This window comes from Corticium candelabrum, chromosome 2 (assembly GCF_963422355.1).
Source record: "Corticium candelabrum chromosome 2, ooCorCand1.1, whole genome shotgun sequence".
Lineage (NCBI taxonomy): Eukaryota > Metazoa > Porifera > Homoscleromorpha > Homosclerophorida > Plakinidae > Corticium > Corticium candelabrum.
In genome coordinates, this window is record NC_085086.1 from 5,762,065 (window position 1) to 5,776,421 (window position 14,357).

General features: G+C 41.4%; 1 protein-coding gene across 1 annotated transcript; it reads left to right on the forward strand.

Moving 5' to 3' along the window:
• The first annotated feature begins 8,190 nt into the window (after window positions 1-8,190).
• LOC134198526 (uncharacterized) lies at window positions 8,191-13,937 on the forward strand. The gene is made up of 5 exons (XM_062667940.1): window positions 8,191-8,353; window positions 8,411-8,590; window positions 8,661-9,792; window positions 9,855-9,914; window positions 13,490-13,937. The coding sequence occupies exons 1-5, from the start codon at window positions 8,231-8,233 to the stop codon at window positions 13,801-13,803; spliced, it is 1,809 nt and encodes a 602-aa protein (XP_062523924.1). The 5' UTR covers window positions 8,191-8,230; the 3' UTR covers window positions 13,804-13,937.
• Window positions 13,938-14,357: the final 420 nt, after the last annotated feature.

The following is a 14,357-nucleotide window of genomic DNA, read 5'->3' on the forward strand; positions in this document are numbered from 1 at the left end:
TTGTCAGGTGAAGATTTGGCAATAGGGGAACCCATTCGGGGTAACCGAACGTGACCCACTGCTTGGCAAAATAGGACTACTTGTTTCCTCCATCTAACGTTCTCCAACTGTAGAACTGTGAAACTCTGTATCTTAGAGTCAGCAAGAATTCGTCTAGCCTATACAACCCGTAATGGAGGACAGTGCAAAGAGCTCATGAGCTTACATCACTTGATGTACGTACATTGGCCTGATTCTTGGTTTGTTGTAGTAACAGTCTTGGCTGCTGGTTCAATCCAACTCCACACTGTATCAATGACATTTCTCAACACAAAACCTTTATAAAACACGACTTTATCATTTGGCAGTGTGTTCAGTGAGAATGCCTTTCTTGCAACTCAGTCTTTTGCAGATGCAAGGTCTTGCTCGAGAGCTCTAATCTTGTATTGAAGTGCCAGTATTTCATTTCCTTGCTGTATAATATCCGACATAAACCATCAACTTCAGCCTCAGTGACATTTTCGACAGTTGACATCTTCACTTTTCAGATCACTACTATATACATGTCTTGATCAACTGTGGATGAGGTAGAACAGCCGCTGCTTTCTGATTTAGACATTTCCAGCTATGGAATAGTGCATATGTGTTCTGTTACTTTAGGCGTAACTGTTAGTGCGACAAGTAGGCTTTAGTACGTGTACTGTACTCTGGTCCGCGTCAGTACCTAACCAGTGCAAGTTATCAAAGTAACAACTTCGATTTGGCGAATCACATTTATACAGAAGCAAGCTAGACAGCTCAGGAACAAAGCGGGACGTCCTACATGCATTGCTACATATCCCAGATGTCTTCCCAGGTGGCATGATTTTACTCGCCGAAACTAATCCATCGCTAGTAGTCTGTTTTTCCATTCCAAGTATATCTGTTCAGAGTGTGAATCAGACAACTTCAGCTTGAACAGCAGTTTCTGACCCTCCAGAAATCGTACTCAAGAAATGGTTTCCGTACACGTCTCTAGGCAGGTAGAGTTTCTCACAAGATGCAAGAAATGGTAAGCAATGAACTTACTTGCAAAACCTAGTCGACGGCTAGATGATCTATGGTTCAGAAGTAGACACAGAAACGTAGACTTTGTACACAGCGAGATCAGCGAAGAGTGTGTTGCCCTCAAGATTGAGGATACTCTAGAAGCTCCTACGCCATGTATTGTCTATCTATAAAAGAGGAAGTAGGGCATTGCAAAAGACATCGGAAACAAGATTTGAATATTAAGAATACCTTTCGTACAGTGTTCGAGAGATTTAATTATATATATTCTGCTATTAGACTCGTTAGCATGGTACGTTTTATGCAATCTCTAAATCTTTTGCCTGTTTTATTAAACATAAAACCGTTAATTTGTAGTTCATAGTATATAATAGGAACTGTACTTGGTAAGTTAAGTGTTTAGTGCAAAGATTATCTTACATAGTCAGTAATAAACCTGTTTTTATAGAAAGGGAAACTTCCTCATGAGTGCTTTGTTGGAGACTTGAGGCAAGAGTTGAGAACATATCAGGTAATATTTATCTATTTTAAAGGGCGAATGCAACGGAAAAATCAAAAATCCTATTATGTTGGAAATTGATAGTTCTAGTTGCATACATGACAGGAAAAATAGTTTTAGATTTTTTAAAGGTAAGTCTTCGCTAAGGTATAGTAGGTCAAAGTTGCTTCCTGTTCTTCAACTTTCAGTAGCGTTTTATAACGGGCGTGGTGCAGTGTACAATTCACAGAGAGGAGACGCGTATGCATCTGCATAGTTAGCAACATGTAAGAATGACTACATATTCATATCCAAGGCAATGCTGCTAGGGTAGAAGCGACGGCAGAAACATTTATTTTCTGAAGAGTCCTCTGATAGTTTTTACGCGATGATAACGTTTCGTTATCCCATTAATCCGAGGATGAAGAATATCCGCTGGGAGCCATTAGAGGGATTAGACCACACAGGTTCGAGTTCAGCGACGGTGTCTCTGAAGCTTTGAGATCGCCTGCTGCCTTGGAAGCGTGTGAGGAAGAGGACAGGCTACCTGATAGCCTGTCATCATCGCAAGTAGAAGTAGGAGTAGCAAACATTATCGATTCCCATCCGGGTATGTAAACAACCGTCACAGGTGGATCTGCTGTCGTATTGAGATGATGGATACGTACTCGTCTGGAGTGCGTGTGCTGCTAAAACGCATTTAGGTTGTCTCAATAATGACGCGATAATAATGACGAATACTAGCGACAATAATGGCACAGTGGTGAGTCCATGCAAAACCTAGCTGCGTCCTGTGAGAAAGAGAGCAAAATGAGTTGAAGTTCGTACGTTGAATTCACATTGACACAAGGCTTGACTTTACTGTACAGTATCCTGTATGCATACGACTGCATTCACTACACATTGTAATATATTATACTATAATATAGACTCTCTAGGCTAGTCACGCAATACTAAGTGTACCAGTACTATGTTGTCTGCTTATATACTAGTACTACAAGGCATGCGCAATGTAATCTACTCCTCTTACATCCCCTTTCCAAACAATGCTCTTGCTAAGCTAGCAGTAAAGTCTAGACAACGCAATCCTTGAGGTAAGCAGATTTTCTCACAACTCGTTGTTTGCGGGTGACATTTTCGTTGATTCTGTGTGTTTGGAGATCATTGCGGGTGTTGTTCTGCTTTGTTGTGACGTCTTCATCTGTGTTGTCTGTTGTTCTGGTTTTGTTGTTTCTGGTGCCGCTCGTAGATGTTTTCTGTTTCTGCGAAGAAGTTGTCCATCTACTGTGGTGACATCATAGGATCGGATGTTATTTGTCTGTGAACTGTTGCTGGTATCCACTTGTGGTCGTAGGCGTTGAGTGGTTGTATGTGCACAGCTTTACCAGGTTGTAAGCTAAGCAGATCCTTTGCTGTTTTGTTATAATAACGGGCTTGCTTTGCTTGTCGTGTCCCTAGTTCCTGAAGATCATCGACTGGTACCTTAGGTTTCGGCAACTTTGCCGTTTTAGGTAGAAAGTTCTTGTTCTCCTATTCGTCAATCGCTGTGCTAGGCTAGTTTGGATTCCTGCTATTGGCTTGTCCTGTGATCTAACAGTGAAAGCGATTGGTTTGACCCAGTGATCTTTGCTTTTCCATGATGTACTTTGCTGTTGTGACTGCACTTTCTGCTTTGTTGTGGATGTTAGGCTAATTTCATGCTACATCCTTTTGTGTGAGTTGGCGAAGCGGCTCACACAAATCGTTCAGATTGCTAAGAAAGCGCGGGAGGTAATTGACTAGTCTTTGGATGCGCTGCACTTAATGAATGTCTGTGAGATTCTGCATATTTAGTATTGCTTAAGTTCCCTGGGGTCGGATTTGAAAGCGTCATTTGTGAGCAAATATACAAAATAGGCAACTTTGCTTTGCTTAAACTTGAGCTTGTCGGCATTGATACGGATTTCTTTGGAGCGGAATCGCTGAAGTAGTCTGTAGAGTTTGCGGTCATGGTCTGCTGTTGCATCATCCACGTTACTTCTTACTCCATTGATCAGGATGTCATCTGCAATTGTATGCTCTCCGGAGATTCTGTCTAAAGGCCTGTCCACACTGGCAACTGGATCGCGATTCAACCGCAACGCTGTCCACACTTGCAACTGGATCCCTATCGTATCGCGATTCGTCCGATCCAGATCGCGAGGTGGTTTCGATCACGATCGGTTGAATCCAATTAGAAATAGTGGGCGTTATCTTCGCGTACGCTACGCGTGTATTCGGAACATCTAACACTCCTGACTCGTCTTTGTTCTCGCTCACCTTACGTCGCTGTATCAACGCTTTCCACAAGCAAAGAAGCCACACGTACACCTCGGTCATCAGTCACGTGTTATCGAAAATGAGGCGGAGGTATCGCTTTCAAAGTGCAGTGTGGACGCTTGCTATCCCGATCGGATCGCGATCCATTCTGTTCTAGTGTGGACAAGCCTTAAGGCTTCGTCTAGTCGTCGCAGGAATACTTCCTGTGCCAGCCTCAAACGCTGAACATTTAGACTTACGATAGTTCAGGCAGCAGATCATTGACTGTGTGCATCTGACAGTGACTACGTCTCAGTGCCTAGTTTATTGGCTTGGGATCGATGCACAAGGGGAGTTTTTCGTTCGGTTTCTTGACGGCGACGAGGCTAGATATCTACTCGGTTAGAGTGTCCACTCATTCTATCACAACTCTGACATGTCTGTGGTACCCTAGCGGCTACCGTCACTTGCCTCCTCCTGTTCCGTGTGCTGTACGCGGTCAATGCATTCACGTCATCGCTGAATCTAATGGCTTTGGCTTGTGCAGATGTAGAATCTGCGGGCACGACGTGTGGATATCGCAGTCGCCAAAGTTAATTTAGCTACTTGCAGGAGTTTCTGACGGGTGTCATTGTTGCGTATCTCGTGGACTATCTTGTCGCACAACAATTTATCTTTGGTCGCACCATAATTTCATGCACGAATCATTCTTCTTAGCGAAATTAGGTAGTCATCAAACGGCTCACCTTGCTTCTGTGCTTGCTGCGTGAGCTGGTACCGTTGGTACATCACGTTTGTTTTGCTGAATCAGTACGCTTCCATAATTTGAAGCACTACTGCCATATCATTTCTATCTTTACCTTCTGGGAAGGGCAAGGTGTCCAGAACCTCGAGAGCTTCTGCCGGCAGGCATTGCTGAAAGGTCGCCACCCCCTGCTTGTGCGATCTTCTGGTCATACTGGACGAGATCTCGAAAGATTTCCATCTTCTGCGAAACGTTTGCCAGTTTGCGCCAAGCTGCCTTTTATACTTTATCTCCCCGGCAACGGGACTGTCACATTCGTTAAATGAGCAATATTGCTTGTCTCCGGTGACTCTCGTATTTGCGCAGCCGTAGGTATTGTTGCTCATAACATCTGCTGCGAGTTACTGCACTTTTGACACCATGTAATATAGTGTGCTATAATATATATTCTCTAGGCTAGTCACGCAATACTAAGTGTACAAGTACTGTATACATTCTGCTTATATACTAGTGCTACAACGCATGCGCAATGTAGTCTATCCTCTTACACACATGATGATCAAGCATCTAGATGTAAGTCTATATATAGTCAAGAGTCTGACCTTTTCCTGCAATTTGCATTACTTTAGTCCTGCCCAAGAGTCTTCCTTGCCCTCCCGCTTCTCAAATACGGCTCTTCGTTTCTTTTGCGAAGCTTCCAGAGTGCTGCGATCTTGAATTGTGGAGGCAGGTAGATAGAAAGTGTTGGCCTCAATTTTACTCTTCTACAACCCAGAACAAGTTCTTGAATAGACCAGGCTGTACGCACCTCGAAACAATCAGTCTAAAGTGGCTACTACAGACTCCTGTCCACTTAGTAAGACGAGTCGCACTCACTTGTAGTCACAAACGTCTCTGCAATCCTTATTTGCGATTCCCACTTTTTTCTTAGCTTGGGATCTTCGAAAATAGAAAAACGATTGCGTATGACTTGCGCGAATTGGTGCATCATTCAGCCACGCAAAACCGAACTATTCTTTTGCCACAATTTCCTTTGTTTACAATACACGTCAGCGTGTAGTCTCCCCTCTGTGACATCACACTACACCATGCCCGTTATAACGCGTTACAGGAAGTTGAAGAAACGGCAGCAACTTTTGCCTGCTATATCTTAGCGAAGACTTAACTTAAATTTAAAACTATTTTTCCTGTCATGTATGCAACTATAACTATCAATTTCCAACATAAAAGAATTTTTGATTTCTGCGTTGCAGTTAACCCTAAAATAGCACTTCACCGATTGACGCACGTGCATTAGCCAATCGCTTATGTTCTTTTTTCAAGTTGGGAAGTTTGGCGCTATCTCAGAGCAAACTTGATAGCTGAGCATTTTGATAACGCAAGAAACCTTCGATACGTTTTCTTCAAATTACGTTCATTCCTTCGTTTTACCGCTTCGTTTAAACTTTGATATTTGCGTGGGCAAAAGTAAAATGTGCTTTCGCACCTATGACTCATCTTCCATCGACGGCGAAAGGCACACATACGGCGATGGTTCGGCTGTGGAATGAAGGCAGTTTGAGTCACGTGATTCTGTTTCTGTGACGTACGTTTCCGTGTGTTTTTCGCATCACGCAAGCCCTTTTTACTGTAGTATATATAGCCTTCATTCGTAGAAAGAAACACGGAGCAAATTCGAAAGACCGAGCGATTGCAACTCGCAAGACGATCATATGGAGTCTACAAAGTACGAACAACTGAGTCGCTTATGAACTGTAACTTTTTCTCTTTCACGGTCAGAATCGCCTGAAGTGTCTAGACCCGTCTCTTGAACGCTCTAGTAGTTGGCCTCGGAAATTATGACCAAAACAACGCTCCGCGCAACACAGCAAGCGTTCAGTCCGCAGCCCACGACCTTAACGTACGTTAACATCTATTGCACATGCGTCAAACAGTGAATTGCTCCTTTAGTTATGCGAGTGTGTGTCTGTCTGTCTCGCACGGTGACTTGCAGCAATGTAATTTTGATATATATATATATATATATATATATATATATATATATATATATATATATATATATACTGTAAATCATGTATATTTCGAAAGCGAATCTAAGTCAAAATTGAGCAAGTATTTTTTCCGGAAGTGATGTAATTTTGAAACCTGCCAGAAGGCAGTACGTTACTGCGTCAGTACAGTGTATAGTTTATGGCAGTAAGATTGACGGAAGTTTGAGGCACACATTTTATGCGTGCGTAGGTCATACGTACGTCTTAGAAGGAAAATTCCGCTTGAGCAAACCCCCGGGAAGCATGTCAGTGATATCGCGGCTGAAGAGCAAAATTCCTCTGTTCAAGGCTTCTATACAATGCGGTTTTTGCCGTACCCGAACGAGGAGGTTAGTCATGAGTCTGCTGTGAGATGTTAGGAATCAAACATTGGAGTGTGCAAATCATTCCTTGTGTACATAGTATCCTAGCCACCATCCCGTTCTCCGCACGAGTATATTAGATATGGATATTACTAATGATTAGTAAATTTCTATTATTATTAGTTGTAGTTAATTAATTTATTGTTTTATACAATCATGAAGTATATCTCATTGACTCCATTCTAAATCGACACACTCCCCGTGTACCATTCGGTGCAGGAAACGCAGAGGTTGGATTCGGAGCAGATGCAATTAGTATTTGGAGAGAACTGCGAGCGCATGAGGAGCTCGTGGGCGGGAACTACAGGAACTCGGCAAGATCTCGTTGATATCTTCTCAAATGAAACGGAAGGTGTAGGGTTCGCGTCGTCGAGAAATTTTACGCTTGAGACGATCTCTCAAGAGGGAACCCAGTGCAATCGGAGAATTCCGCTCACTTCACTGTCTGCGGGTACAGGTTCGACATGCGCGAGCCAAATTTGGCGGAGATCGGAAACGGAGGCGGCTGTTATACGCACGTTCTCACATAGATACTGAAAGACAACTCGCCTTTATACATATATTGAGATAGATATGTATAGTATATGGACTTGTATAATAGTTGATTTGCTGATTTCTAGAAAAACTAGGAAGCGATAAAGTTTAGGAAAGTGATCGGTTGTTGCGAAATTTACGAAATTATAGTGACTTCCGAATACTTGGCTTAGAGTAAGTTTGTTTTTGTATGTAATAGCAACAACAACGCTTTGCTGTTTTGTATGCTGGTGGATGTGAATATCCTGATCAATTGAAATTTTGTCTGGTCGGTGAAGAAATGGCAGGCAAAACGACGTTGAGCATTGCGATGGGAGGAAGCGGAGATCCAACGAAGAGAACGGCTTGTATCGATGTTATACTGGCAACGAGAAGGGAACTGGGCGGTGCCATGCTTGTTCTCGATGTGGCCGGTCATAAAGAATTTCATCAAACGCATTCTCTCTTTATGAGCGGCGAATCTGCTATATTTGCTCTCGTTATCGATGCAAGGAAGAGCGCTGCAGAAATTTGCGCTATTGCCAAGTACTTTCTCTCATTTGTACTGTCAGCACGACGACCTTCTGAAGGAGGAGTTCTTCCTTACATGCTTACTATTGGCACCCACGGAGATCCAGAGGAAACGAAGAAGAACAAGCAAATACAACTAAGGGATGTCATGAATCAAGTTTACAAAGAATTTGACAGATATTTTACCTTTGTTAGAGTTGAAGACGCAGGAGATGAATACAACATTGTTGATAATGATCCATTTTATATGGTGATATATGACACAATATTTGATAATTACGCTATCGTGTTGGACGCGAGAGACAAAAATTCAGTAGAAATGAAAAAGTTGCTAAATTTTATTGGTAAAGTTAGAAGCATGGCTCTGAAGGTAAACGTGTCGATGTTGCTCAAAGTTGGTGTAATTATGTGAATATATTGTGTCTAGAGTTTGCCCAAAGTCCCTCCTATTTGCAAGAAGGTACATGACGAAATATTCATTAATCTTCGTCGTAACAAGAAGTTTGTAGCAAAAGAAGAATTTCGTCGACTCGTAACGACGAAGTTTCCTGAGTTAGAAGGAGAGGCATTCAAAGTACTAATGGAACATTTTGATGAACGTGGAGAGGTAAGATGACGTGGTAATGAGCAAATCACATTTCTAGAATTTCTTGTTGTACTGAGCATGTACATTTTAGATAGTTGACTTGGATGATCGATTGGTCAGTGACATGCCATGGTTGTGTTACTTTGTCATCGGTGCGACTCTTGCCGACAAGAGTTCTCCTGATTTTTATGTCAAGTTGCAGACCGACGACGACGGAACGGCAACAATAGCACAAATTAAGGAAACCCTCAAGCGATTTGGTGAGAGCAAAGGAGTTCAATTTAATGAGGACGTGATGTTGGCCATCCGTGCTCTCTGTCACTTGGGTCTCAGTTTAGAACATCCGAGCAGGAAGGATAAAAACGGCGATCCTCTTTACATTTTTCCTTGTCATATTAAGAAGAGCATGCCAGCGAGCGCCTGGCAGCAAGATGGGGCTAAGCCAGTGCACGTTGGTCGTCGCGTTCAATGCAAGTACTCGCACCATCTCATCACTCCGGGCTCTTATCCTGTCATTCAATGCGAAGCCTCGAAGAGCGAATATATGAGTGTAATAGATCTGTGGGATGGTGGCATGAAAGTGCAACAGAGGCTCCATGATGTGATGCCGCGCCATTTACCGGCTGAAGCGCTGGTACAAATTACCAATAAGAAGAGAGCCATTCAGAGTATGGACGTGATCGCTCGAGGTCCTCGCTACAGTGAAGGAGATTGCATGATGTTGGTTGAGTCCGTTCTTGATCTCATGATGAAAGTATTTGACAAGAAAAGTTCAGGAACTGTTTTAGAGGCACAATATTTAAGTCATGCTTCCATCAGTCAGTACAGGGAAGCAATCGTTTCTTACACTGAAAAAGCAGTCGAAACCGCTAAACGAGACAAGAAAACGGTCGTCACTCACGAGAAAGGCGAGGATCGCCTGATCGATCTCGTTGCTGTTGATTCTAGTCACATTATTCGAATGAAGCCAAAGATTCGTCATCAATTGTGCAATGTTTTCGATAGGCCAAATAAAGAAGAGAAGCAGCCTTGCTTTAGAGAAGTGGGTAAAGCGTTAGGTATGCCATTAGTGTGTAGCATGGAATCAGCCAGTGAGATGTTGGACACTTGGAGTCAAAACTTGAACGCTACCGAAGATTATCTTGTGGAAGTTCTGAAGAGGCCAGACATTAACGGTAGAGATGCATTGATGGTTCTTGGACATCAGCATCACATTGCTGCCGGTATAGTTATATTCTTACTCTATGTATATTCATCACAGTCCGGTTTCACTGATTTTGTCTAGAAAACAGCTTCAACTCACCTCCAGCAGAGCTAAGAAAAGAAGACGCAGCTTCACAAGATGGTAAGCTATGTGATTGACGATCAGAGCTTGAGATACGCATTTCATATTGGTCGGCGATACAAACTTGTTTGTCATCTAGGCTAACTATATGAGAGATAAGGTCATATTAACTGTGTACTACAACTTTAATATAAAGGTGGCTTAGTTTTTGTCTTGCTCAAATAGGTAGAAACACTTAAGCTACAGATAGACTACACCATTTACTAGTAAATGAAGACTCGCAGATATGATTAATCTTTAGGCAACAGTATTGTTTTACCACGCTAGTATCGCGTAATATGAAATCTCTGCATTTTTCTGTATAAGCAGAATTGGAATTCGACCTAATATTTAGCACAGGAGTACTCATGGCTATACTCGGGAGGGTTTTATAAAAGAAATGCTTTCATGCCATTTGAACAAGCAAGATTTGACAATTTATACAGCGCTTGAAAAGCAATCTTCGTTATATAATACCGTGTACGATGAAATATTGTCGGGAAACTTGTTTTGGCGAATTGCGGGATTGACGAATTTTTCAGCGTCCGCTAATATTAAATCGGCTGTTAATTTGGCCACCGGGAAATGTTGACATCATCAGGCACATGGTGTCATGTTGTCGACATGTTGTCTTCATCAGTTACTTAATCGTGAAGTGGCGGTACGTACATTACGCGAATGTGTCCACAAGATAGGAGGTAATCTTGCTTGCTGCCTGTTGTTCCTTAGAATGAGACCGTGAGGCTGTGATTGAAGCTGGACTGTCTGTCACGTTTACGCGGGTCAGGTTGTTTGTTCTGACACGTACAGCAGTCCTTCTACACTATGCAGTAGTTACAGACCAGTATGGTAGGGAAATGTAAGCCCCCCACACACAACTGTCAATTTAAAACTACTCGATGACCACCAATGATAAGACATATCAGTTATCAAACGATGTCCAACCGCCAAAATAAAATCCACTAATATGATTTCTATTAATTTCGTAGCATACCACCAAAATAAATTTCCGCCATTGTTTCGTGTTACACGGTACATACAGAAAGATTGCAGTTTCAAAAGCGTGTAGCAAGAGTAGTTTTTACTTTGTCTTCTTTGTCGGTGTCATTGAACGCAATCGCTGAAACGCGCGGGTGTACGTGCACTCGCACATAAGCGTGTTGATCGTCAAGAAATCTTGTTCATAGCTTATGAAAGATATATGAAGGGCGCTGTTGAAGAATATTGAATATCTAAATGCATGCAAATCACTAGCCTAATGATAATAAGCCTTATTTATAATTCGTTATGGTGATTACTATTAGCTGCCGTTACCAATCTTTAGATTTAGGCACAGACACTTTTGGTAGTATTGTTTCAGCTTATCCAAAAGTTACTTTATATTTCTTAGGCTGCGTGATGCCGCAATTGTTGGCAAGACCTCCTAATTAACGAGTGAATTCCATGCTCTGGAAAGGCCGCAGCAAGAAATTATTAGGTAGATGGCAACCATATTTTTAGCATGCGACTATGTGTTAGGAAAATGTACGGCTACGTTATTGGTCTAGTGGGAGGCGAATTTTTGCATTAACTCATAATTCGGCGTTAGTATCTTTAAAGGATTTAATATATATATATATATATATATATATAGTTTTCAATGTATTTGGTTAGTTGCCATAGTGCAAGCAAACTTATGGATTAAATCAGCCTTTGTATAAATTTGCCATTTAAGTCTTTTGAAGTAATAAATACTCAAAATTTGCGGTCGCAGGAAGCTGTTTCAATTTAATTGAGACGTTTGAGCCACAAACGATATCACCGTCTCTCCTCTTGTTTTAGTAATCCCGAAAACACGAAACAGCAGCAAGAGATGAGTCCCGATCAGCTTGGAAACCATCATTTTAGCAACGAAACCTTTCCGTCAATGTTAGACAACCATGGTAGCACTTGCCGCTACTAACAGAGATAAAATTGGTCTCGAAAGTAATAGCCTTAACAACCATTTTCTAACAATCCTCTAGATACATCGGAAATTTTTGTTATTTTTCTCTTTTTTTCTTCCCCCTAAACCACTTCAGCTAATATTGAGGATTTCCGCCATACTTTTAAAGATGGAAGTAGAAAACTGTGTCCTAGACATGAGTAAGAGTAAGAGTGCGCAACCACCACTTAGAAACCACTTTTTCAGAGAGTAGTAGAGGGCTGTGGCTTTGCTGGGAGTGGAGCAGCCGGCCGAAAACAAATTTTGTCTACACAATAGAAAGAGAGTATTAAAAGTATGTGTCTTAAAGTAAAGTACGCACAACCTAAAATAAGAACTCATTTCTTCTGCACCATATATAGTAACCGGTAACTGTTTCATTCCACGTGATCGTCGTGTCGCTCGTCATTCATGAGTTCTAAGCTATAGCAAGTGGTATCCATGTGTGGCTGACGTCGAAAGATAAAAAAGAACAGGTACCGCTGGCTAATAGATCATGGCTACTCAACCCAAATCGAGCGATATCAGGAATTTATCAAAACGACATCATAGGTGCGAACGACGGTGTAGGGAAAGCTCTGGATCGAGATAACTCCCCAGCTAAGCGGACAAAAAGAGGGCAGTATCATGTCTTCGACGCTAAGACTAGGCTTACCATTGCCCAAGTTGCGGAAGAATGTGGGCTGACGAAGGCATGCACTCGACAAAGGCAACCGTTCAATCTAGCTATCTATCAGAATACGTTTGCAAACAGTATGAGTTGATTGACACTATAACATTGCCAACTGGCCGTGTTCTACGTAGATTATTTCATTTTGGTCTTCTGTCGCGATAAAACCAGGGTATTGTTTAGTTAGATATTGGGTTGTAGTACATCATCAACATTGCTAATTGCTATTAGTAATATCAGTTTGTCATTTAAGAAAAATTTTAATACGCATTTTAATTTAGTACATTTAGGAGTTGTACGAGCAATACGAAATAAATAAAATGCATCCGAAAATTTGTGGATTTATTGTAGTTGTAATGTCGGAGTTGGGTGTTATTAATTGCCCTATAAAATCATTTATAGATGTGGGATATCTTCTTGTTGTAATTGCTGTTTTGCATATTTTTGTGAAATATAACACAAGTAGTGTGTTGTATTTCTGAAACTTATCGTCATTGGTCCCGAATTCGCAAGAAAATGGTCGCACGTGGTTTTAATCCATGCTAAATGTGTCTTGTGCACGCAAATAATTGATTCAACTTTTATGTGGTTTAATAAAGCCTATGACGTCAACCATCTACAGCTGACGTTGTGACGCAGTTAAGAAACGAAGTATCGCTAAGTCTATATCGCTGCTGTTTGACTGTGCGTTTCACTACAAATTTTTTCATGCTGTTTAATTGGTCTTTACAGCTCAAGTATGCCTTGCAATGTGCTTTTCGTCGTAATGAATACAGAGTTGATTTGTAGGTAGCAGTTTCCTGAATTAATAGAAACATTTCAAACGATGGTGCAAGTTATAGTCTGCATGATTACGAGTTTAGATTAGAAAACGAATGTGAATACTTTAGATTTGAAGAATTTGAAATCGACGCCGTCTTGTCTTTTTCTTTACTTGCAATTGATAATTCTTCTCTTTGCTAGGTCTTTCTGTTCATGACAAGGCAACTGCCAAGGAATTGAAAGACCTTGCCAAATCTCTGGGAACCCGTTGGGATACTTTTGCATCAGAATTGGACCCGGAACTCTTCTCAGTTGAGAAGATCACGGTAATACAAAAGACGCACAGTAGTGTCTTTCTTCAAGCTCGAACCATGTTGGAAGAGTGGAGTAACAGCCTGGCCGACAAGGCTACCCGGAAGTCGCTTATCGAGGTACTTGTTGAAGAAAAACTCCTACTCCAAGCTAATCAAGTCTTCAGCGAAATTCTGGTGAAACAAGTGTATCCACAAATGTAAAATTTTGTGTGGAGAGATGTGACAGCCCGATTATTTGTATCCTGTGTTGTAGATTTGCATTTCATTACAGTGGGCAAAACATGTAGATGTAAATATTTTTATAACGTGCCAATACATTTATATTGAGACTGAGATTTGTTTGTGCAGTTCTTTTCGATCGCCTCATTATGTTCAATTGCAACAAATAAATGTACGAGATGTGATTCTCTGTTGTTTTCTACAGTTTATAGTGCACTGTGTAGTGGCGATTTATGTAATCTTAGTATTACATCATATTTTTAAGAGAAATTGCAGATCGAAACGAAGCGGAAATTTTGTGCAAAATCTCAGAGCAGCTGATCCTAGAGCTTCAAATATAGACATTACCGTTACTGACATAACTGATGAAATTACTGATCCACTTGCGAACGAGATGATCTTGTCTTACGGTTTGTGACACAAAACGCAACGTGTCGTTGCGACTTGAATGCACTGATCATAAATCGATCGTTAACTAACGTTGTCGATTGTTGAGGTTATACTTAGCGCAGGTTGTACGGTGGCGCCTATAATGG